Raw genomic sequence first — 26577 nt, forward strand, 5'->3', positions numbered from 1 at the left:
CAAGACGACCCCCCATTTTTCAACAAGGGATTACAGAAGAACTGTTTTCAAAACTTACAAATGGTTACCTTATTTACAAGTAACTGAAGGAGACAAAAAAGTATCGGTACGATCCAATACATATGGGTATTATTGTAAAATAAAGTCAAGAAGATAGCGTATATGTACCACCGTTATATAGTACGGTATATCACACTTTACTAGGGCCCGACCCTGTGGCCGAGTGGTTAGGACATCGCGCTGCGACGTCAAGGGTCCCGGGTTTGAATCCCGGTCGGGCTTGGTTGTTTGTGAATGTCCATTCATCAATTTCATCATTTCATCACTCATCCCCATCTTCGCAAATTAGCCAAGAGGCACAAAAAGCGAAGTAAAATAAACTAAATCAAATGAAAACACTTTACTAGGAAGTTTAAAAGTGGAATCCACACGTCTCCCAACAATTGATAAAAAAAAGGTTTGCCACAACATTCACTACGTGCTATCGCACAACAATGCTCAAAGCTCATGCGAACGTTCAAGGCTAAAGCGGTAGGCATGGCAGAGGGTATAGTGGAACCACGAGCAAAACAACCTGCGCAGACCCATGGCTCCTGTGCACCGTAGTCTTGCTTGAAAGGGGGGGGGGGGGGAGAGAGTGGACCATGCTTCCTTATGGTCCGAGGTGGAGGGAAGAAGGGAAAGCTGCATGGGGACTTTTTGTCCCAAGGTTTTTTTCCTTGTGGTCGGTCTATAGAGTTAGAGCTTAATGGAAGCTTGTGGTTCTATTCAGTAAAGAAAAGAAAAACTCCACATCATATGCCACAAAAGCAAGATGACCCCATGCTTTTGGGCACGAAATTGCAGCAAAAAACATAGTCTTGGATTCAGAAATATACGGAAATTATTTTATGATTAAATGATCATATCATGTGAAATTATGTATATTATAAAACAAAACTCTGGTAGATTAATATGGAGTGTAAGTTTTATATATTTATATTTTTTAAATGTGTGAATTATATTTTTGTAGCATATAACATATATGACTGAAATTAATAAAATCAATCTGTTTTGGTGTAGCAAGTACAGGGTGTCTACCAGTCAAAGAAATCAACAGGTAGGTCAAGAAAGTCAACAAAAGTTAAAAATTATGCTTGTGGTCAAGAATTTTTGCTGTTTTTTACAGTATAGTGAATTTATATTGCTATATACCTGTACTGGGATTTGATAAAATTGAATATTTGGAAATCTAAAATTGTATCGAGTTGTGGTTAAGATTTGTTCACTTCGTTTCTTAAGAATTATATTCTTGTGTTTTTTTTAAAATATAAAATAAATTAATGTGGCTTTTTCCCATCGTTAGGTGGTGCCACTATGCAATCTTTCTGTGGTGCGAACAAGTAACTGGTATCTCATGAACTAACGATGCAAAGCTCGTTGACCTTGAGGAACATTGCTGCTTGTAGTGGCCGCGGTGGCTCAGTCGGTAACGCGTCTGACTACCATGCTCAAGGTCCCGGGTTCGATCCCCGGCCGGTTCAAATCCGGGAACTTTTCTAACGGTGGAAGCGGCCCCGGCGCCTACCCAGCGTCGAATAACATGGGTACCTGGGGGAAACCCTGGGGGGTAAAGGCGGTCAGGGGCGTGATGCTGATCACATCACCCCCACTCACGACCGGATCAAGAAAGTGTGGGGCGTTACCCCCACACCCCCTATACGCCTTCATGGCGTGGTGCTATGCACAGGGGAACACTTTACCTTCACTTTTTTACCTTTTTTTCCCATCAAGAATGAAGTCTGATTTTTTTTTTTAACAATTCAAGCAAGTGTAAATCTCTTGTTAAAGTACAGCTTCAGCTTTCATCGTAAACGGTCTTATTGTAAGGGTTTTTCATTGAATAAAAGTATCTACAGTTGAGACTGCTTTATACGTAATTCAGTTCTGCGTAACTCTGTTTTATACACAGTGCGGCAATTTGAAATCGAGATTGATTTTTTTCTCGTTAGGTGGTGCCACTATGCAATCTTTCTGTGGTGCGAACAAGTAACTGGTATCTCATGAACTAACGATGCAAAGCTCGTTGACCTTGAGGAACATTGCTGCTTGTATTGTTGAATGTGAGCACATGTCGTGAAAGTGCATCATGATTTCAACATTGAACAAAGAGTAGACATCAAGTTTTTTGCGCTCTAGGGTAAAACTGCTGCGGAAACGTTTGACATGTTGTAGCAAGTCTATAGGGACAATTGTTTATCCTGTACGCATGTATTTGAATGGCTAAGGTGTTTCAGTAAAGGATGGGAGCCAATTGAACACGACGATCATCCAGGTGTGGCAGGGATGGTGAGAACACCAAAATTTGTTGAGAAAGTGAGGATAATCATTTCTGAAGACTGAAATTTCAGACAGACTGTTACTGCTGCATTTTATCTTGTACTGAAACGTTTGGTGCAAGGAATAACACTGTTAGGCCCAAGTATTGGGATGATGGCTGCTGGCGTCTGGTTCATGACAGTGCCCCAAGTCACAAGACTGTGATTGCGTAGAACTTTTTGACCCTAAATCGACTCTGTGTGTTGTCACACCCTGCCTACTCACCAGATCTGCATCCGTGTGATTATTTTTTATATTTCCTAAACCAAAATCTGCACTGAAAGGTTCCTACTTTTATGATGTACCAACAATCAAGAAGGCTACGACATGGATTTTAAAAAGAATTACACAAAACGAATTCCAGCAATCCTTCTATGCACTGGTGGGCATTGCACTATGATGTGTGGATGCAGGAGGGTCCTACTTTGAATGATCCAAGGTAAGTAACTTTCTATGAAGACTTGTTTATTTTTTACAGCACCAGTCTCGATTTCAAATTGCCGCACTGTGTATGTAAATTACTGTAGGTTCCAGCAAAATATAATATAAAAACATGTTAAACCTTATTTGTACATGATGCATTTATATGTAATTTGGTGTTATACATACTATTTTTCATAAAATACAGTTGATTCAACTGATCGATCATGGAGATCGGAAAGAGGAAAAAGTTAAACACTTGACAAGAAAATAAAATTTATATAGGAAGTAGACACTAATCCACATAAAACTAAAACTGAAATAGCTGCAGATTTAGGCATCGCTTATACCACACTTTGCACAGTGATTAGTAAAATAAATGCCATTTTAGATCATTTTTTAAAATATTGGGTACTGAAACTATAAAACTATAGTGTCTACTGTACAGTTTCAAAGTGTTGACTAATAAAGTGGCAAATGTATTCAAGAATCAAAAATTTTAGATTCGTTAATTTACCACTTTATGATAGAAATAATGTGTATTACGTATATCTTGTTCCTCAAGTAGATGAAATTACAGTATTTTAATAATGATATGACATGGTATCTAAATCTGATTTGTATGTAATTCTGTTATATTATTTTCTCTTCGCCTTAACATACGTATAACTCATGTTCAACTGTATTTTCTTAATTTCCAACTATACGTAAGTAGGAGGTGATTACATTAAATGCTAAGAAAAAGAAAGAAAAAAGAAGGCCAAGAAAAAGGAAAGAATGTTGAAGAAAAAGTCTAGAATTTAGATTTGTTATTTTGGTAGACACCCTGAAGTACCATTGTTACATTTAATTGCTGGAAAATGTCCCAAGTATGCATATTGGAAAGAACTGATGAAATACCTGTTGTATTATAAAAGATATGTTTCTAATGCAGAAAAAAAGAAGAAGGTAAAGTGTTCCCCTGTGCATAGCACCATGCCATGAAGGCGTATAGGGGGTGTGGGGGTAACGCCCCACACTTTCTTGATCCGGTCGTGAGTGGGGGTGATGTGATCAGCATCACGCCCCTGACCGCCTTTACCCCCCAGGGTTTCCCCCAGGTACCCATGTTATTCGACGCTGGGTGGGCGCCGGGCCGCTTCCACCGTTAGAAAAGTTCCCGGATTTGAACCAGCCGGGGATCGAACCCGGGACCTTTAGCATGGTAGTCAGACGCGTTACCGACTGAGCCACCATAAACACTAAAATTTACATATGCAATACTGAAACCATGTGTACCGCATCCATCAAGAAAGTATGTTTAATTTATTAATGCAGAATTCCCCAGAAGTTTTCATTCATGTTGTAAGGGTTTTGGAGCCCATTATCAAACAACCATTTTAAATATATTGGTTTTCTGTTTGTGGGGGAAAAGAAGAGTATTGGTGCTGGTATTGCATCAAATTGTTATGGTCTGAGTCTTAATGGATGTTCAATGTTTACAAACATAAGTTTTAGTTTTATAAATTTAAGTTTCATAATTTTATAAATTTCAGTCACAATTTATGTTCTTCTTGTGTTCTTTTCTTCACGCAGGCAAAGCTTTTAAGGCAGATAATTTTAGCAGGTATGGTGGACCATGTAGCACATAAAGTGTCTCAAGAAGAAATAAAGGAGAACGAAGACAGAGCAAAGTGGAAATATGCATACAGGTAAATATGTTTCTGTGTTAACTAGGGTAAACTGATAAAGATGTGTTGTTTTTTTTTGTTTGTGAAAAGTATTATGTATACACATTTTAAATTATGTTTCTACTTGATTTCTTGTAAGAAAACGTGGTAAGAATTTACAATACCGGACCCATCCGTAATTTCTATCCTACTTCTTATACTAGTGAAATACGTAGTCCCGATGAAGTATCTGAAGTTAACATGTGGGGGTGACGTGTTGAAATTGTTAATTTACGTGTAGAAGTTGTAAAATAAGATTTTCAATTACCGTGATCGTTCTCTGTATACAAGCATGGAAACCATGTTTGTTCAACGTAGCATTCACTTGTTCAGTAATCTGTGTGGTGTGAGGAAGATGACGAGTAGGAAATAAAGTTCTTCCTTTCATAAGTTTTCTTTAGTAACTTTTAGTTGGGTACATATTAATAATACAGGGCATTTGTTCATATTTCGCATAGTCAATAATTTAGGACACTTTATCACGATTGTGTAGTTAAAATTTGTCGCTCAAGTGCTACGAAACTGACATTTTTTTATGGTGCCCCACAAACCATTCACTGTAAGGTTTGGTTAGGTTAGGCAAACATAGTTAAAATAAACTGACTTTTTTTATGGTGCCCCACAAACCATTCACAGTAAGGTTAGGTTAGGTTAGGGAAGCATAGTTAAAATTTGGGGTTGTAGTAATATCAGGAATACATTAATTTCGTTCTAAATCTTAAAATATTGCAATAAACATTGTTTTCGTGGAGAAATCCAGAGTTTCTGTTCTGATCACGGACCACTCAATGTCGCTTATTTTGCAATTTCTACACGTGCATATAGGCTCAAGATTCCAGTACAAAAACTGAGCACATATTGGGATCGAAAACTGTATATAAAATCCAATATCAATGAGAAGTTAGTGTATCAGAGCTGACCTGCAATTTACACAAGTTTTCAGTAAGTTTTATTGGAACCTCAGTTTTATGTTGTTTCTGCCTGGGAACAAAGACAAGAGAACTTTAAATGTGGAAAGAATATAAAATCTGCAAAATTTTAAAACATGTAGAATTGTACATGTATTGGGACCATGACAATTGAATGTCTAATGGATAAATTTACACAGAATAAACATTTCCCTTCTAATAGCACATTTATGTACTCATGAGAATATTAAGTTTATTTCTCGGTAAAGGAGTCCATTTTTGCTTCTCAAATATTTACAGCAAAATTAATAAATTTTTTGTGATTTGCGTAACTCGTAGGATAATTCAGACTTGAGAAAGTTTCATGTTGGTAAGTAAACTCTAAATTTCATTAACTCTGATAAAAACTTACTTTTCATTTTTCCGTGCACATTTTTTTCGTGACCGATTTTGCCACCCTAAGTCTGGTGGCTTTGTCAGGCGTGTACTTACGCAGTACTTGCACAGTACACTCCTGACGAAGCCAACAGACGGGTGGTGAAAACGATCGGAAAGAAATTTGCACGGAAAAATTAAAGTAAGTTTACCAGAGTTAATCTCCGCATAACTGCCAAACAGATATCTTTAGATACAATCTAAATTTCACGTTCAAGAGTTTATTTTCCATTTTGTACTTCATTTCGCATCATTTTGTGACAAAACATGATAGGAGAATGCACCTCATACCTTTCAGAAACGTGAAAAATGAACATTGCAGTGAGTTTTTTCACATTTTGTGTTTCCGTCAAAAATGAAATATGCATGCCTCTACTTATCACCATTTCATAATTTATTGTCATCGATGTAATTAACCGAAGAGGTAGAAAAGTTATGTAAAATAAGTAGATTAGAAAATGAAAGGTTCTGTTGGACATATCAACACGAATTCATTCCCTCCCTGCAAATGAGAAAAGTAATGCACTACGAGGGTCACTATTTATATTTTGAGCCTTGGCAACACTGATTGAAGTTAGGTGCGATTTGACGTTTGCACGGAATCATCTGGCATTATTGACCATAACGTACTTCAAATGATTTGTCAATAGCTTGATTTGTGTTGTTTATGTTGCCTTGGAGATTGCACGACAACAATAAAATGGAATTAACTCGTGAACATTTTCGTGCGATGATTTTTTACGATTTTCGACGTGGATTATCAAGACAAGAGTGCATCGATCAACTTACTTCCACATTTGGCGATGAAGCCCCGTCCTTTGCCACTGTGAAACGCTGGTATAACGAATTTAATCGTGGCCGCCATTCGCTCACCGATGAGATTCGCGAAGGTCGTCCAAAATCAGTTGTTTTTCAAGAAAACATTGATGCTGTGCAAAACCTAATACTGCAAGATCGTCATGTGACATACTGTGAGATTGAGGCAACCATAGGCATTAGTTCCACCAGCATATATAAAATATTACATGATCATGTTCTCGTTGGATCCCACACAATTTGACAAAAACGCTCGCGTCAATTGGTGCAAACAAATGCTCAATAAATACAATCGTGGTGCTTCAAAAGACGTATATAAGATTGTAACAGGTGACGAATCATGGATATATGCATATGAGCCGGAACGTAAACAGCAGTCGACTATATGAGTGTTTCAAGATGAACCCAATCCAACAAAAGTTGTTCGTGCTCGAATCACATCGAAACCAATGGTTGCCTGTTTTTTCGGGAAAACTGGTCATGTGACAACTGTGCCTTTAGAGGAACGTAGAACGGTCAACTCTGAATAGTACACAACAATTTGTTTGCCAGAGGTCTTCGGTCAAATATGGAAAACACACAAACGCCGTTGGATCATTCTTCATCAAGACAATGCCAGCTGTCACACATCTCGTCTAACAACCGACTTTATGAACAGTCAAAAAATCGAATTGATGGGTCATCCACCGTACAGTCCTGATTTGGCACCCAATGACTTCTTCTTGTTCCCGAATGTCAAGAATAAATTGCATGGACAATGATTTTCGTCGGCGGAAGATGCCGTTGATGCGTTCAAAAACCATATTATGGAGGTGTCTCAAGAAGATTGGAAAAACTGCTTTGACAAATGGTTCGAACGAATGCAAAAGTGTATTGACCATAAAGGAGAATACTTCGAAAAACAATAAGGCAGTTTTCAATGCCAAATTCCTGTTTTTTCATTGTTAGGCTCAAAATATAAATAGTGACCCTCGTATCTGAATCTTCCTACAGAAGAAATGTAGTTGCTGCTGTATGTTTCGTAGATATGTCAATAAGCAATCAGCTTTCGTATTTATTCTTTCTGTTCTTTTAAGGTGTGGAGAACTGGAGGAACCAGTCTTTATACATTCCTCATCGGTTCTTCGACGTAACCTTCCAGAGTGGGTTGTGTATCAGGAAGTGTATGAAACTACAAAAATGTACATGAGAGGTGAGTGTTAGAAACATAATTTTTACCATAAATACATGATTGTACTAATATCAATAAAATATAGAAAAAATTAAAATTCTGATCGTTTGTGTAATTCCAGATAAGAATTTGAATCACAAATATGATCAAAATAGGTTGTTATATTAGATTTATTATACAGGGATAGCCTAAAAGAAATGGACATTTTCAAAGTTTTACAGAAAGAAGAGTTTTAATAATAGGGCTCAAATACTTACATGGTTTGGTGAATGGAGGCAGTCACCAAAATAGCAAATAAATTAATTTTGAGGTGATGTGATTAGCACCATGGTCCAGCTGCCTTTACCCCTATAGTTGTCCACACGTTCCCATTTATTTGAGGCTGGATGAACCCCAGGGATAAGGCCAGACAAATTCCAACCTTACATCACCCACTGTGGGAATCAAATCCAGGACTCCTGCATGACAGTAAGACATCCTATCGACTAGACCACTTGATTAACAACCGTATCCAAAAGTTATGTGTAATCTTTTTACATTAGCTTAAGAGATGAACTTATATTCATACTTTATCATCAATATCAGTTAGAATTTCATGATATGTAGCTTTTTATCTTATATATGGTTACTGGTATTGACAAGAATATCAGTGATTGTCTGTCTTAAAATTGTCTACTTTTATCTGTAGCTAGAATTGAGACTTATGTTCTGCAGTCGTACAACATTGTACCGACCACAAAAGAGGACGTTAACTTGTTTTAGTAAAAAAGAAGGAAAGTATTACATGTAAATATTTTTTCCAGGTGTAACGGCCATTGAACCTCAGTGGCTTCCAACTTTTGCTCCTTCATTGTGCTCACTGTCTCCTCCTCTATTAGAACCTCCTCCACGGTATGAAAGCAGCTCAGGGAAGATGTTTTGCTATGTTTCAGGAACCTTTGGTGAGTATTTGAATTTTACATTTTTAATGTTCATAATAATTCTTAATAATTCATGTGTGAGTTTTCTCAAACCAATTCTGATATACAGGGCTACTATAAAATGATTCATTCAATTTCAAAACACTGTATTTTCCAAAGTATTACACATACATATATGAATGATTAGAGGCATGCATATTTCGTTTTGACGAAAACACGAAATGTGAAATAACACATTCTAATGTTAATTTTTCATGTTTCTGAAAGGTGTGAGGTTCATTTTCTTACCTTGTTTTGTCACGAAATGATGCGAAATGAACTGCAAAATGTGAAATGGACTCTTAAACATAAAATTTACCGTTTATATATACCAACGCGACACTTTCTGAAGTCTGAAGTATCGTGTGAGTTATGCAATTCATGGAAAATGTATTAATTCTGCTGTAAATATTTGAGAAGCAAAAATGGACCCCTTTATATAGGAATAAAGTTAATATTCTGCTAATGATTTAATGTGCTATTAGAAGGGATATGTTTATGTTGTGTAATAGTGCAGTTTTCAAAACAAATTTGGGATTATATTCACATTCTTTGAAACCAAAATGTCATTTTATATGGTGCTTTTTTCACTGCTATAACAGCGAAATTTCATTTTATTTACTGCTTTTGAACCCGAAATTGACTGTTTTTGTACCAACATTTTGCTGTTTTATTTACCAAAAATATGTGCCTCTATGAGTGAATGATACTGAAAATAATTGTAGACTCACAAAGTTTGCATCGTGACACACCATTTGGCAGCACGAGTGCAGTTCCTGTACAGAATGGCGAAAAACCGAGAAAAGAGTTTTTGTGTTGGAATATGCAAGATGTTCATCTGTTATTGCAGTACAGCGTGCATTCAGAAGAGAGTACAGAAAAGAGTGCTGGTAGAGCTCAGGAAATGCATCAATGCTACTCTGATTACTATTGACGGGATTGCTACAAAATGTATGGGTGGATCTCTACCAACTGACTACTGCTTGGATGCGTGTTGTGTGGCCAGAGGGGCACACATAGAACATTTGTAGAATATGAGGAAAACTTGGTGAGTTTACAGTTATTTTCATGTATAATTCATATCTATATGTTCAATACTTTGGAAAATACAGTGCTTTGAAGTCAAATGAATCAATTATAGTAGCCCTGTATAATAAAACATACATGTCCCACACCATGACCGTGCAGTGTAAGATATCAGGCTTTCGGATCAGCTACGGAACACATGCTGGTTCAAGTGTCCTGGAGGGAAGCATAACAACTTTTCTCCTGAGATTTCTTGGTCACCCACTATCGTGAGGAAATTGGGGAGCTAGGAATGAGTACCTGGCCGCGGTGGCTCAGTCGGTAACGCGTCTGACTACCATGCTCAAGGTCCCGGGTTCGATCCCCGGCCGGTTCAAATCCGGGAACTTTTCTAACGGTGAAAGCGGCTCCGGCGCCCACCCAGCGTCGAATAACATGGGTACCTGGGGGAAACCCTGGGGGGTAAAGGCGGTTAGGGGCGTGATGCTGATCACATCACCCCCACTCACGACCGGATCAAGAAAGTGTGGGGCGTTACCCCCACACCCCCTATACGCCTTCATGGCGTGGTGCTATGCACAGGGGAACACTTTACCTTTTTAGGAATGAGTACCTTAAACCGGTTATTAAAACTTACAATGACTGGGTCAATGCTGACCACACATCACCCCGTAACTGGTTGAATGATTGCCCACCTCTGCTCAAGCATGTGGGAGTGAGGCTGTGGCCCACAAAGGGCTGTTGCACCATGGGTTATTATTTTTACATTATAATAGAACGTATGTAGCCACTTACAGTGTTTTCTTCTTATCATCAGCCAATAGTCTGGTTGCCACATTGAAAAGCTTGTTTTGAGGTATGAATAATCTTATTTATATGTTAATTATAGTAGAGGGTTGAGAAAATTATTTATTGGATTTTTATTTTTGTGATTATTAAGTAGAATCTATTTATAAAATGTTTTGACTGTTTTTGAAAGATTACAATATGTACATTTCAGATCCAATTGATATTACTCTGTCAACCTTGAGCAATTTGAGTAATTCAAGATGGCATCCAATATCGCAGATTTTTCAGTTAATGGCCTATATATCCCAACCAACCAACCAACGGTCATGAGCAGATAATCTTTTTTTTTTTTGGTCTTGATCCTCTTAAGATGGGCTACTAAAAAGATTCAGCTTAGTTTTTCGCTAATGTCAGTGGTTTTACTGTAAATTTAAAAATAATCTTTAAAATATGTAATTTTTCTGGCACTTTTGGAAGTTTCTGTCTTGTAACTTTTGAATAAATAAAATGACAGGAAATTGTTTGGAATGAAAGTGGTAGATCAATTTGTGAGCTTTAAAATGACATAAATTTTATTGCATTTTAATTAAAAATAATGTGCCCCAAAATGGAGGATAGTACCAAAAAAGTTAATCTTTAATGCAGGCTGGGGCCTAAGTCCCAAATTATTGACGTTTTGATAAAAGCAAGAGACTTAGTATGATTAATTGTTCTCTAATTAAAAGGTATTTTCAGTCGATTAGCCAATCGCTATCTGCGATCTGATGGTCGCCATCTTGAAACGAATCCACCATATTGCATATTTCTTGATTTGATATATCTCTGAACAGTGGCCACTATCAACGTCTGGTGACTTGGTATGATTAATTGTTCTATAATTAAAAGGTATTTTCAGTCGATTAGCCAATCGCTATCTGCGATCTGATGGTCGCCATCTTGAAACGAATCCACCATATTGCATATTTCTTGATTTGATATATCTCTGAACAGTGGCCACTATCAACGTCTGGTTTCCTCAGAAATGTTGCAGATAATGTAACTTTCATAAATCCATAAATCTATTTTTAAAAAATAGAAAAATAAGAAATACAGGAAAACCTCGTTAATACGATATTGGTTAATACGAAGTACCCTTTAATCCGAAGTTCTTCCCATTCCCCAGCCGATAACATAGGATTTATAATGTATTTCAGTACAGTTAAATCGAAATACGGATAATTTTTAATACGAAGTTGTTTACAAGACCCTTCCGCAAAACTGGTTTCGCTTAATTCGAAGTAGACACCTGCGTAAGTCGACAAGAGAAGATCGAATGTGGAGGGAGCTTGGACGTTATTTTAACTTTACCTTGACATGTTTCCTTGTTCTAAGCTGCTGACAACTCGAGGGAAGCAGCCCGAAATGCCCGCTGGACATTGACATTCTTTGTCATTGTGCATGGGAGGTCAAGCTCTTTCCCCGTTGAATGCGCCACCTTGAAATATTCACCAGTGCTAGATGAGAAATGCGAATAAGATCGCACGAATGTTCCAAAATACAAGACGCGTGGCGCCTGGAAGTCTCACCCATCTGTCTAGCTCTGAGCTCGAGATACAGCAATTTCCCGTGAGCGAGCAACGTTTGGCCTGGTAGCCCACAACTTCCGGTAACCACTTTAATTAAAAGCATGTTTTTTGTGCCCTGTAGAACTTCATAAAAAAAGGGAAACTGTTACAGATAATCAAAGCCGCATAGGCCAACTAAAGATCGTCAACCCGCTTAATGCGTTGTCATCTAGGTTTCCCGCAAAAGTTGACGTCGATCTTACGTATGTTGCAACTCCAGTTTCCCGCTTCATACGTTTCCCAACTGTGCTGGTCATAAAATTTGCCAAAACAGTGTTTTGTTGTCCGAGTGACTTCTCCCCTTTATCTATCAGCAAACGGGGGGGGGGGGGGGGGTCCGTTGCTCGTGTGCGCACACGGGCTCCTTTCCTTTGGCGTCTAAAAAAAATCGAACAGTTCTGAATACCTTCTTGAAAACGAACAATAACCGCATGATAAGTAAAAGAAAAGTGACCCCCTTCCTTCTCCTACAACAGCTCATTATCCGCCACTGGTGTGCATGGTAATGTGATAATTGCAGAATTCAGGTCCCTCTTTCTTGTTTGAATGCAGCTGTCTGGATAGGAAATATGGCCCGTATTATTGTCTGTTGCATGGTAAAAGGTAATGCAAGGATATTTTTTTTTCACACTGCTGATAACAGTTCGGTCTTCCACAACTGCGTTATCTTTAAAATGCCGATGATTTCCCTTCTGCCACCTGCTGCTCTAACTTCCAGCCAGTCTCATTGTGTTTACGCTGCAGCTGGCGCCAGTGTTTAGTCTAGCGTCTGGAAAGCTCTCGCTTGCCGATACTGCAATGACTCATCCAGTGCGAAGGAATAAGCTTCATTGTTTTGAACCTCGCAAAGCCATATAATCCCCCAGAACCATTAGCGTGCTGCTGTTAAAAAAAAAAAAAAAAAAAAAAAAAAAAAAAAAAAAAAAACACGCAATGCTCAATGTAGGAATACGAGAGGAAAAGTTTTGGCAGAGCGAGTGTTTGACCTCCAGAATACTCCTGAAACCTACAATAACAATAAATTGTCGATTAATCTGAAAATACGCAAGTTTCGTAAAGCTTGTTTTTAGTTAATTTTATGCTGATGAGCTAAGCGGGGCTAAATATACAGTTTAAAGTGGGATCCAAACCAGAGTCATTATCGAGTGCAGCACTGTTTAATGTGTCCTAGGATACACATTCGGTGCAAACAGATCGCAAGTTGTGTGTGGGAGGGGGGTGAATGTGAAGTTAACGGAAAGGTTGTGTTCTCTCCCAAAAGAATCTTCTCTTACCAGTTAATCCAGTAACGGACAATGTTCTAGTGAACGCACATAAAATCCAATATTCATTCTGTCCGATTATCTCCCGTCTCTTGCTCGCGCCAGTGTGACTACTGTCAAGATTCTTCCGAGTTTCACTTCTTGCAATACACGAGATTGTTTTTCTTTCCGTAGGTCTTCGTGCAAACGGGTTTCTTATGAACTAAAATTGTAAGAATTTCCTGGAAGAGCAACGACTTTGCACAATTAAAAGAAAATACCGTTCTTATAAGACTTTTTGCCACGACATGCATCCCGTGCATAACCGGTTGTATAACTAGGCAGGATAAATGGTGTTAACAGTCTCCTTGGAATCTTTGTGTCCGCGTTAAGCTCCATGTTCTCATTTTGTGTAACATTTTTTACACTTTCTTTAAAACGTACAATATTATTATATAGTACATATAAAACTTATTTTCTGAGCTACCACCAAGTATAAAACATCCTTTGTGGGGGTAATTTATACTCTACTTTATTTACACCTGAAAACAGGCACCATCTTGAAAAGTTTGGATAACTCGAAGTCGTTTAATACGAAGTTGACATTTTTTGGTCCCTTGAACTTCGTATTAACGAGGTTTTCCTGTAGTAGTTTTGTAGAACTAATATAACATTTTATGAAAACTATTGGGAGTTGAAGGTCTTAATAATTCTTAAACCAAACAATAGTATTTTAAAATAAATACGGAGAAACTAGTACCCACTTTTATCCGCGAAGCGGTTTTTTCTTTTTCGATTAATTTCATTGGCCACTGCCACCATCCTCGTTGGAACTTGCTGTACTGTTGTTTGGCGTGCATCTTTTGTTTGTAGTTCTCTGGCTGCCGCTAGGTGCACTGTTCTTAACTGTGCGTTGGGGTCTGTGTCGTCTGCTATTTCCGGGCGATAACTGTTGTAGTAGGGGAATCCAAGAGTGGTGCGCTTGCCTGCTATCGATGTTTAGCTTGTGCGGGAAGTGCATTATTGGGTGCGTTTCGTTGATTTTGGTGTCTTCGAGCATGTGGGCAGTGTGTTTGACTTGAACCTTTTGAATTTTGTGGCTATTGTATTTGATATGTTTAGCAAGACCAGTAGTGGGTTGGGCTTTTTTTGCATCTGCTAGGTGTTGTTGGATTCTTTCATTGACAGATCTGATGGACCTGCCGATGCAATGTTACTTGCATTCACATTCTGCATCATATACACCTGGGTTATCAAGGGGGGAGAGGAAGTGCCGTTTGTGTTTGTTCAGTTTATCAGCTATTTTGGAATTGGTTTTGTGTGCTACTTTGATGCCATATGGGAGAAGAGCTTTAGATATGCGGTTGGAAGTGGTGGGATGGTAGGAGAAGGCAAACCATTTATATTGGCCACTGGAGGTTGATTGTGGCTGGGTTGCTTGCAGGTGGGTTGATTGTGGTTGGTTAAGGTGTCTGACCTGTATTTCCGCTTTACTGCACAAAGTGGAAAGTTGTGCTTCAGTGTACCAATGTTTCAGGGCCATTTCTCTGATGGTGGCTATCTCCTCTCGTAGATCCTCTTCTCTGCAACAGTAGGAGAAGGCTCTTCGATAAAAGTTCAGCGACACATTGGCTTTTTGCTTGGGGGGGATGGCTAGAGAGAGCATGTATGTACTGGTTGCCTGCATCCGGTTTTCTGTAGACAATGGTTGTGAATTTGTTAAGTGCACGGCTGATGGTGATGTCCAGGAAGTTGTCCCCAAGCAAAAAGCCACTGTGTGGCTGAACTTTTATCGAAGAGACTTTTCCTACTGTTGCAGAGAAGAGGATCTACGAGAGGAGCCTTGAAACATGAAGCACAACTTTCCACTTGGTGCAGTAAAGCGGAAATACAGGTCAGACACCCTAACCAACCTCAAGCAACCCAGCCACAATGAACCTCCAGTGGCCAATATAAATGGTTTGCCTTCCCCTACCATCCCACCACTTCCAACCGCATGTCTAAAGCTCTTCTCCCATATGGCATCAAAGTAGCACACAAACCCAATTCCAAAATAGCTGATAAACTGAACAAACACAAACGGCACTTCCTCTCCCCCCTTGATAACCCAGGTGTATACGATGCAGAGTGTGAATGCAAGGCACATTACATAGGCAGGTCCATCAGATCTGTCAATGAAAGAATCCAACTGCACCTAGCAGATGTGAAAAAAGCCCAACCCACTACTGGTCTTGCTAAACATATCAAATACAATAGCCACAAAATTCAAAAGGTTCAAGTCAAACACACTGCCCACACGCTCGTAGACACCAAATTCAACGAAACGCACCCAATAATGCACTTCCTGCACAAGCGAAACATCGATAGCGGGCAAGCGCACCACACTTGGATTCCCCTACTACAACAGTTATCGCCCGGAAATAGCAGACGACACAGACCCAGACGGACAGTTAACAACAGCGCACCTAGCGGCAGCCAGAGAACTACAAACAAAAGACACACGCCAAACAACAGTACAGAAAGTTCCAACGAGGATGGTGGCAGTGGCCACTGAAATTAATTGAAAAAGAAAAAACAGCTTCGTGGATAAAAGTGAGTACTAGTTTCTCCGTATTTATATACTACCGCGTCTATCTTTTCCCAATTATGAATAGTATTTTATATTTTGTAAGATTACGAAGTATTTCTTGGAAGTCTTTAGATGAACTGACAGCTTGCCATATATGAAGGCCGATGAATCTGCATACACATTACACATTGGAAAGTCATGTGACGACAACAGCCAATCCACGTTACTTGTATTGTAGCTGCTTGTGTAGGAAAATTCTGGAAAGGTCTTGAGGAATAACATATGTCTGTGAAAATCATGGAATATCAAATAAAGATTGTACATAATATGGTTTTTTACATATTTGTAAACCATAATTCGGTACTGTAGATTTTCATGCATCAACCCTGTCAATGTAAGTTATTAGGATTGGTAATGTCTCAACTGAGCTGTAAGCTTTTATCACAGGCCAAATATGTATAGTTAGCACACAGGTTAACCAGTGTAATTTTCAACAACTTCAATGATATCAATTCTGAAAAGCAATTAAATTAAAATATTTTAAATCTTTCATCAATGTTGAATGAAAAATTAAGATTTTGACCCATCTGTTTTGTGTGCAGAATGTAGTGCCATGCTGTCAAAACTTTTATTCTCTCTGATGTTACATGTAAACACAGCCATGTTTGAAAAAAGGTGATCTACATACTTTCTAGGAATTCCTGGGTTTTGTCTGACGATGCTTCAGCTCTTCTAATGAGTGCTTTCGTCAGGTTCTTGCTTTAGCAACCCATGTTAACATTAATAAAATAATATGTTTATTAGGGTTGGGACCGATTAATCGGTACTCTATCGGTATCGGCCGATATAGGAATATCAGTGTATCGGTAAAATTATGGATTATTTTACCGATCTGATATATTGATAAATATCTGATAATTTAGTGCAAAATTCTGCCATTTTGTTGTAATTTTTATGGATAATCGCCATGCCCTACTTTCTAAAAAAGTAAATGTCTAAATATGCAACTTCTTTTGCACTGCAGTTCCCTCGAAACACACATTTATTAAAGAGGGCAATGAACCTTTCAGGTTCTTCAAGGACCATTTCAAATATTATATCGGATCGGTAAATTTTATATCTGTACTTTATCGGTATCGGCCAAAATTTCATATCGGCCCATCCCTAATGTTTATTCACATGATGTAACTATATGATTATAGTTTATTATTTTTAACATGGATTACTAAAGTAATGACCTGAAGAGAGCACTCATTAGAATCCATCCATGCAAACAATTCTTTTCATATACATAATTAATATGTATCTAGTAATAAAGATACAATAATCTTGCCAATTGCTATTGTTCTTTGTCAACTACATGTGTTTTGATGATGCTTCTGTTTTGTTCTGTATAGGTCGAGCAGCATGGATATTGCCTACAATGGAAATTGAATTTCAAGAGGGCTTAGATCGCTACAAGTGGTTTGCAGTGTTCCTTCTGGAAGGTGATGTGTTTCCGAAGTTGAAGAAATTCAGGAATTCTCTACTTTCCATGCCTTCCACTATGGTGAAAACATGGGCCAAGTAAGTCGTTCTTAAGTAAATACTAGGGTTGTGCCAATGTACCTAGTTGTGCCATAAGTTCTGATACACATGCCAGGGAGTAGAAATAAAACACAGTACACGTAGGTTGACAACTGAAAGGTCAAGGAGCTTTATTGTGACTCTCAGATGTACAGTAATACAACATTCACTCGAAATGGCCACCTTTCGCCTTGACACAAACCCGAAGTCTGCCTGGCCATGCATCTATTGCGGCACGGATCACCTCCATTGGAATTTCAGCGGCTGCTTTCGTCAAGGTCCGCTTCAGACTTTCCAAATTAGGGTGACGCTTTGGACAGACCTTGCCTTCCAACACAGACCAGAGTTTGTAGTCCAGTAGGTTCAAATCAGGACTGCTCGAGGGCCACATCAGCTACTTTGAAGTGGGGCACATTGTTCCTGAGCCACCGCTGGGTGGTTTTTGCTTTGTGTGCCAGGGCCAAGTCTTGTTGAAATGTCCAATCCTCTCCATGGAACAAAGTTTCGTTGAGGGGCTTCACCACAGGCTCTAAGATTGTATCTTAATACTGCAGTGGTTTTAACCCCTTTCTCACAAAAGTGCAGCTGTGTGATGGCTTCAAAGCTAACACCCCACCACACCATGATGGATGCAGGATGATAGGAACGCTGCACACATTTCTTCTTCTGCTTAGCATCTTGAGCATTCCGAGCATACACATGATCATTCTGGCGGCTATAGGATTCCTCTACGTCAAAAATTTTCGTGTCCGTAAAAATAATTCTTCTGTGGCCGTTTTGACCATGCCGGCGCAAAAGTGCCTTTGCTTTCAGCTTTTCGCTTATGCTTTAGGTCTGCTGTGAGGAAATGCCCAGTTGTTCGTCGATAACCTTTGAGTCTAAGTCTTCGTTAATGATGCGGCACATTGTCGACATATTTATCTGCTTTGCAAAGAGAGACTTCTTGCGACAGGGATTCCGTCGAATTTGCTCCCTGCCAGCTTTGACGAGAGCTGGTGTTCGGACTGACTGCGGACAATCACTTCTAACATGGTCAGCAATTCCATTGGTCTCAGCAAACCTTTTGATCGTGCGATAAACAAATAATCTGTTAATGCTCAGATGTTTTAGGTCCTTAAAATCTCGGTGGGCATCGTCTTTGCCTTGTACAAGGCAACCACTGCTGCACACTTCTGTTCGATGTCCCTTTTACACCCTTTTGTAGCTCTTACTGACTACACCAAGCTTGAACAGGCAACACCCAACACCCATGTTTCTATGTGTGCTTTACCATCTTGCCACTAGATCGTGCTGTGTTTGCAGTGCCAGCAGACAGGCGATCACTTTGTATCAGAACTTATGGCACGACTGGGTACTTGTAAATCCAATGGTATCAGCCAAAAGTATGATATCTATATAGACGGTGTTAAAGGCGGAGCTACTGCTGAGCATGTACACTCATCTGGTTGCCCTTGAACATCCGGTTACGCTGACAGTTCTATGGATGTTAATATGAAACAGCGAAGTGGAGCTTTTACAAGGAAAAAGGGTGCCAGCTGTGCACAGTTCTATAAGGAACAAACTTATTGAGTCATAGGTTTCTGAAGAACATAGAGAGAACTTGTATGTCTGAATATACCTGAACAAATAACTATACATACCTTTAAATATTAATTGATGGTTTAGTCTTAATTAAATCACCATTTTATTGTGAAGCAATCAGAACAACAAATTATTATATTTCGTTTGCATCCTGCTTCCGTATGATCAAGAGTATAAGATTATGTAAGGCTGTAGAAAAGATAGATGTGTAATTAGACTATAATTAGTACTACCATCTACCCTAGCACTTTTGTTATTTTTAAAGAAGAAACATTGTTGTTTAATAATCTGCACTGCAGTTGCTCATCCAAAGGATTCAACAAGTTCACTCCTTCATGGTAAAACTTGAACAAATACTTTTCTTGATTGTCGTCAGTCTGTGGCGTGATCATCGCACAATTGATGAAAACAAGTGCTCATTTCTTACTTTGTATACTTGTGAACTGTACTGCAAACAACAGGGACTGACCTAAACTGGAAGTTTTGGGGGAATGTTTATGTTTATACATTTCTTAACACTGTCTATTAAATAAGAGCAGCATTGGTTTCATAGAAGTACACTGCAATCAGAAAGACTTGCGACTTGACTTGTACAGTGGAACATGATGGTACAGTCATTGCCACTTCTGGGTTGTTATGATCCTACTGAAAAACAATGGGGTTTGAAGGTACATATCTAGAAATATATTTTGGGGGAAGGGGGGAGGGGAATCCTAATCAAACGTCTCAAAATAATAATGATGATAATAATATATGATGTAAGCGAGTTACTAAAGATAACTTACTTGTAAATGTTCTATTAATTAATCCACTTGGGAACTCGATGTTTTACTGTTAGGTTGACTTCCGGTTCCTCTTGTTTCCTCGACTACTGCTAGGGTCACTGGTGTAGCCATTTCGTCTCCTGCACGTGATGGGTTTGAGTTGTTGTAATAACGGGAGCCAAACATGATGAGCCTGACTGCTGTTGATATTCAGCTCATGCAGAAAGTGCATAATTGCATGTGTCCCTTTGATTTTGGTGTCGATTAGGGTGTGTGATGTATGCCTAACTGAAACTTTTTGGATCCTGTGTTTGTTGAACTTGAGGTGCCTTGCTAGTCTGCTAGTGGGTTGGGATTTTTTTGCGTCTGTTTGGAACATTTACGAGTAAGTTTCGTGGATATATCTTTAGTAACTCACTTACGTCTTATATTATCAACCACGTTGTTTATTCCTCTTAACATGAAATAATAATAATTTTAATTAAAATATTCAAATTAATTAATATTATACTTTTATTATGCGAGTAGGTAAAACGACGTTATGACAATATTGATATAACAGCACGTATTCATTATCTAGCTTGCGGGTAGTTGGGGTTGCCAAAATTTGTGAAACAAAGTAATTGCCATGGCAAGGAAATTAATGTCAAATAGATAAAGAATTAAATATCAAATGTGGATGTTTGATCCAGTTGATGAAAAGTAAATTTCCTGGTAATATTTTATGCATGTTACTATAAGTAGTAATAAATATTGCATAAAACTTCTTTGGTAGTATCATTCAATGTCGTACGATCCCAATATAATCCTTGCCTTCCAATAAGTTGGGCAGAAATAAATAACCCTTGAATAAACAACCATATTTTGCATTTTTTAATTGTAATTATTTTATTATTTCATTTTTGTAGGTATAAAATATTTGGGGGGGAGGGGTCTGCACCCACTGGACCCCCTCCCCCCTAAATACATCCTTGGTGACTGTACATGGATGACTTGGTTCTTTAAATGCAATGTCAAGTCAAGCTGTTTTTTTCTTAGTGCAAAAAACACTGTTCAAGATGATGATTACAACATGTGGTAATTAATTGTACCTATTGTATGTTTAATGATGAATGCACGTTGGAACCAGATAAACAGCATACCTCTTGCAATATAGAGTGACCACAAGGAAAAAAACCTTCACCTAAAAGTGTCCGCACAGCTTTTCCTTTTGGCTTGGGCCATAAGAAAGCATGCTTTACTCTGTCCCTCCCCTCCACGTGGGAGTATGGTGCATGGGAGTCGCGGGTCTGCACAGGTTTTTTTGCTTGTGGTTCCACTATACCAACAATCGCCTATTGTAGTCCACTCAGACTGTGATTCTTGAATATTTGCTGCATAGTCAATGACAACACACCAGTACTGCCATCTTTTGAGAAAAAATAGTGTGGCTACATTATATACTACAGAGCAGATATTTGTAAATCTGGCTTTGCAACATGTTGATCACACCGTAGCAGTTGTTGGTTGCAACCATCACAGTAGTATCAAGTTCTACCCTCGCAACCAGTCTGATAGAAAGGGGTATTTTTGTGTTTTTTCAACTTAACAAATGTCATTTGAGACCTTTCAAAAATAATTTGGTGTTCTTTTCCTCTTCTTAGGCTCCAGCCTCGTACGGACATTCTTCTGAAGGCTTTGATGATGCGTGAAGCAGATTCAAAAGAGAAGCTAGAGGATGCATGGAAAAAAGACCCATCCTGTAAGTAACATGTTTAATTTTTCGTTGTTCCAGCTTAACTTCTACAGTGGAATTTCATGTTCTTGCTTCTTTGTGACAGTTTCATATGTTGCAAATTATTTTTGAGAAAGTTATTTTTCACTAATTCTCGTGCAACAAATACTGATGTCATGAATCCATCGTGACCATTCAGTTTTCACCAAAATCATACGACTTTCATCCGTAATGCAAAGCATTCATTACACAACTACTACCAATGTTATGGTTCCTGTGTGACAGTAAATAGTTGGAAACTTATTTTCAGACTGTCCTAATTACTTATACATTGTGTCAGGGGTGATTTTTATTGTGTGTGTGTGACAATTGTTTGTCATGCAAAAAGTTTAATTTTACTTTTCTCCTGCAGACTTGCTGTCAGCATATCGAAAGTGGATCCCAGAATCTGCACACAATGAACTAGCTCTAGCTTGGCCTCCTTTGTAAATATATGTATACATGTATTTATTTGTATGTGGCTTCATAGATAGCACATATATGTATCATGTAAATATGTATATATCCATGAGCTGTCAGTAATGAAAAGTGTACTTTCAGAAAATATGAAGCATCTAATTTTACGAACTTTGAAAAGTACGTCTACTTGGAAAGAATGAATTCAAAACATTTCTTTAAAAGGAAAAATAAACTAATTTATGATACGGTATATGGTAGAAGCCTCCAGACTTCATACAATTGGTCTTGCCTGTACTGATAATACTTGTATAATACGGATGGGGCAGATTTAACAGTGATTCTTTGGTATCACCCAATTATCAACAACATTGACAATAGTTGTACCAATTCGATATTTCAGGGGTGGAAAATAGTCCGTAAAATTAGTAGAAGTCAGTTTTTCATCATAGTCTGTAATTTGTCAGTTTAAAAAAATGTCTGAAAAGTCAGTAATATTTTATAATACAAACAAGCAATATTATTATGAGTTTTATCATGAATACAAAAATGAAGTGTGATGGCTGTGTGGATAATGGAACCAGAAAATAATTTTACAATGTGAAATCCTACATTAGCTTTTAGGATAACAGTTCATTGATATGATGTATATAATGTAACGTTCTTCTCTGGGAGGAGCGAACTTTTAAAGTTGTACCCCACGTTTTACGTGACATAATAACTTGACACGTTCTTCCTCGCTTCGAGAGGCTGCTTGGTCACTGTATGTCTTGTGTGCTCCACACAGAGTATACACATAGACACAAGCCTACTAGGTACACTCTAATCCTCAAACTCTGAGATACCTTGTTTCAAGTTCTACCCATAATGTTAGCCTTTGTTCAGGTCGGGGCATGAGATTCCATTATACTCAGAGTTCAGGTGATAGGTGCACTTACTAAGGGCTACCGAAGGTTTTGCCAGAGCGATGCAGAGAAAACTCAAGAAAAAAACTTTTACATATAAAGTTTATTCAACACCAAATTAAGACAAGAACGGAACTTAGACCATTTATAGTAGGGTTATACATTTAACTAGAAGTTATACAGTTATAGGTATGGAAATCTCCACTGGTACAACTTTTAAACCTTTGTCATCGAACTACACAATTAAACTCTTAAAAGAAACTGATACATGTATACCCATAACAGTTTGAGAACAACCTCTTATATGATGCTTAGTGTCCCTGTTATACGGCAATCACAAAAGTATAAGACAAACTCACCGAAGAGAGAAGGCTTGAGGTAACCATAAAAACGTGGTTTTTCTCAAACATCGGAGCAACGGGGTACCGTACTGGACTAATTGAAGTGACTTTTCCCACCCTTGATAGGACAGGGTATCACTTTAAACTCCCAGCATCCAAGAGATGGGGTTTTCAAAAGGGCTTATCTACATTTCTCTCTGTAGAAAGTGGAGTATGCTTCTCTCTCACCCGGAGGCAGAGTGTCGTCTCTTGCCCGTGGGCAGGGTCCAACTGAGCTACTAGTCAAGCTCATGCCTCTATAAAGGGTCGGCGATGCTAGCGTAGACGAGTGGAGGAAATAAGAACTATAAAAGGTGTATTCAACCCTGAATATTAGCTATATACAAAAATTAAATTTTCAAGACCTTACATTCTAATAAAGCTTATTCATATAAAGGTGGATCCCGTACAATTTGTATTGAGAAGGGTTCGTTACAATAAATAAGTCAGTCAGTGGTCAGTATTTAGTCAGTTTTTTTTTGTTACTTTATTCAGTTAAATCAGTAATTTTGACCACTTGAATACTTCCCACCCCTGATATTTCTATAAATTTATACGCAGTTTAGAGAAAACTTCTACCATTTTTATTTCTTTTTAATGAATGTAAAGGTACAAATGATGGACCATGATTTTGTAAATGAAATGTCTAAATTTACATTTACGTGGTTACATGTATAATATATCTGTAGAATAAATATACATAAAAGAATTACAAAATTTATCCACAAGACTTATTGGTCATTATTGCTTCAGTTGCTTATTATTTGTCCATGACAAAATTGTATCATTCCAGGAAAGAGAGGAGCATTCATACCTGATTGCACTTTTCATGTTACAATACATGAAAATTAAAATTATGATGGAAAGGGAGGATATTGTATTAATATTAGATACTGTAGTTCCACTTTCCACTCAATGTAGTTGAATGCCAGGTGAAACTGTCCTAGTAATTACTTTTATCATTCATTTGTTTTATTAAGTCTGCTGTTTTAAAATATATTTTTCAATTGTTAAGAATGCTATCTGTGCTTGCACAGTTATTGCTTCAGAATGTTGTATTTGTGATAGTTGTCGTGTTCAAATGTGTGTATTTAAAAATTATGTATTTGTTGCAAGAACAGTATTAAAATTAAGAACCATTGCCATAAGTATAAGAAGAATAATATGGCAAATGTCTCATTAATTTTACATAACTGTCATAATGGGTCAAAAAAGTAGTTTCAAATTATAAAGCAGCTGTTATAATCTATGAATATATTTTTTATTTGCTTCCATTCTTTTCATGTGTACAAAATAGTCATTGATACAGGAAGTTGTGTATCGGAAATGGATGTAACTTGCACAGAATATCACCACTCAATTTATTTTAATGATATGGAAATGCGAGGTCATTGTGTTCAAACGTTAGCTTAGCCACAACTTTGTTGCTATAAATAATTCATACTACTTGAACATGTTTTAAATGTGGAACTATACAATTAAAGTTTTTGTCGTGCAGTTCAAATTGGCAATGAAAATCTTCACTACTTGACATAGTTATTACAGATTCCAGTAGAACTTTGATTTTATGTTTTTCAGGGGGCCAAGGTGAAAAAAAACTTAAAATGCAGGAAAATGTTATCATTTTGCTCTAGTGGAACTATGAAGATTGTATAATGCAATAAAATGAAGACTGAGTTGCACTATTATTAATTGGAAATAGAATAATTTCCATCCACAAGCATGAATAAAATTATTTAAGGGGGAGAGGGACAATTTCTCCTAGGTCTTTCTTGCTGGGGCAGCTGCCGATCACTGTTGCCAACTAAGCTCTTTTGGAGCCAGATCTGGCTTTCATGCACTCGTTTGGCTGTGAACTGTGGTACCCACCCTCTGCCCCACTATGATGCCACCACTAACTTCGGCCCATAAATACAAACTTTTGCTATGAGTGTACATTTTGCACGTGACATGATATTCATAAATGGGATGCGCCACCCACCCCCTCTTTCCTCCCCAGCTATTCTTATATATAGCGCTGTGGCTAAGGTAAAGATGACGATATTATCCGGGAATCCTTTCTTTTCGATTTCATAGGAAGATCATTGAGATGGGTGATGCTGCCAAATCTAGACTGTGAAAATGAAGAATACATTGAAATCACTTTAACCTCTCTGTCCCGAGCCGATTTTGAGCAAAATGCAGAGTTTCAATTAAATGAGTGTACATCGGAGACTAATTGCCCTAGAGAGAGGAGTGATATACCGTTGCACGCGGAATGAACCAGAGATTCAGACTATATGAAATTTATGCAAATTTGGCGTATATGTGGCAGGGGAGGGGCTAACTCTCAAAATTTTGGGGAAAAAAAAATTGGTTCCCCCACCCTACCCCCCAAGAAAAAAGTACATGACAGTGTCGACATGCACATGGAAATGATCGCTGACATGTAAGAATCACAAAAATATTTGCATTATTATCATATGACCAATGTAACTTGAGTTGTACCCCCAAAAGGAATGGTCGGCACGCCACTGATTCAAGCTTCAAAATGCAGCGGTACCTTGAAATGACTATAGCTCAGAAACTAAATTCCCTAGAGATATGAAAGATATACCGTTGTACGCAGAATGAATCACATATTTAGACGATATATAATTTATGCACATTCGGCATCTATATGGAGGGAGAAAGGGGGGAAATCCCCTGAAAATACTTTTTTCTTCAAAAATGGGGTTTCGCCCCCCCCCCCCCCCTTTGCCTTACCGAAAAAAGAATATGAAAAGTTCAAAATGCACATAGAAATTATCGCTGGCATGTAAGAAACAGAAAAATATTTGCATCATTGTCGTATGACCAATGTAACTTGAGTTGTGCCCCAGAAGGAATGGCCACTGATTCAAGCTTCAAAATGCAGCGGTACCTTGAAATGACTATAGCTCAGAAACTAAATGCCCTAGATATATGAAAGATATACCGTTGTACGCAGAATGAATCACAGATTCAAACGATATATAATTTATGCACATTCGGCGTTCATATGGAGGGGGAAAGGGGGAAATCCCCTCAAAAATACTTCTTAAAAAAATGGTGTTTCCCCCCGAAAAAATGTCAAAATGCAAAATGTATGCAAATTTGGCATATATATGGAGGGGGAAGGGAAAAAACCCAAAAAAATTATTTAAAAAAATTGTCACCACCCAAAAAATGTCCTCGCACTTGGGCAC

The 26577-nt window shown here is 38.1% G+C and overlaps 1 protein-coding gene across 1 annotated transcript in view; it reads left to right on the forward strand.

Moving 5' to 3' along the window:
• kz (putative ATP-dependent RNA helicase kurz) overlaps positions 1–25042 on the forward strand; it is a 68564-nt gene extending 43522 nt beyond the window's left edge. Inside the window, exons 13-18 of the mRNA XM_083128507.1 lie at positions 4354–4469; positions 7723–7838; positions 8621–8758; positions 17403–17571; positions 21560–21657; positions 22043–25042. Of these exons, the coding sequence (XP_082984633.1) occupies positions 4354–4469; positions 7723–7838; positions 8621–8758; positions 17403–17571; positions 21560–21657; positions 22043–22119 (714 nt within the window). The 3' untranslated portion in view covers positions 22120–25042. The remainder of the gene's footprint in view (positions 1–4353; positions 4470–7722; positions 7839–8620; positions 8759–17402; positions 17572–21559; positions 21658–22042) is intronic.
• Positions 25043–26577: the final 1535 nt, after the last annotated feature.

Source organism: Lepisma saccharinum, chromosome 9 (assembly GCF_977018435.1).
Source record: "Lepisma saccharinum chromosome 9, izLepSacc3.1, whole genome shotgun sequence".
Classification (NCBI taxonomy): Eukaryota; Metazoa; Arthropoda; class Insecta; order Zygentoma; family Lepismatidae; genus Lepisma; species Lepisma saccharinum.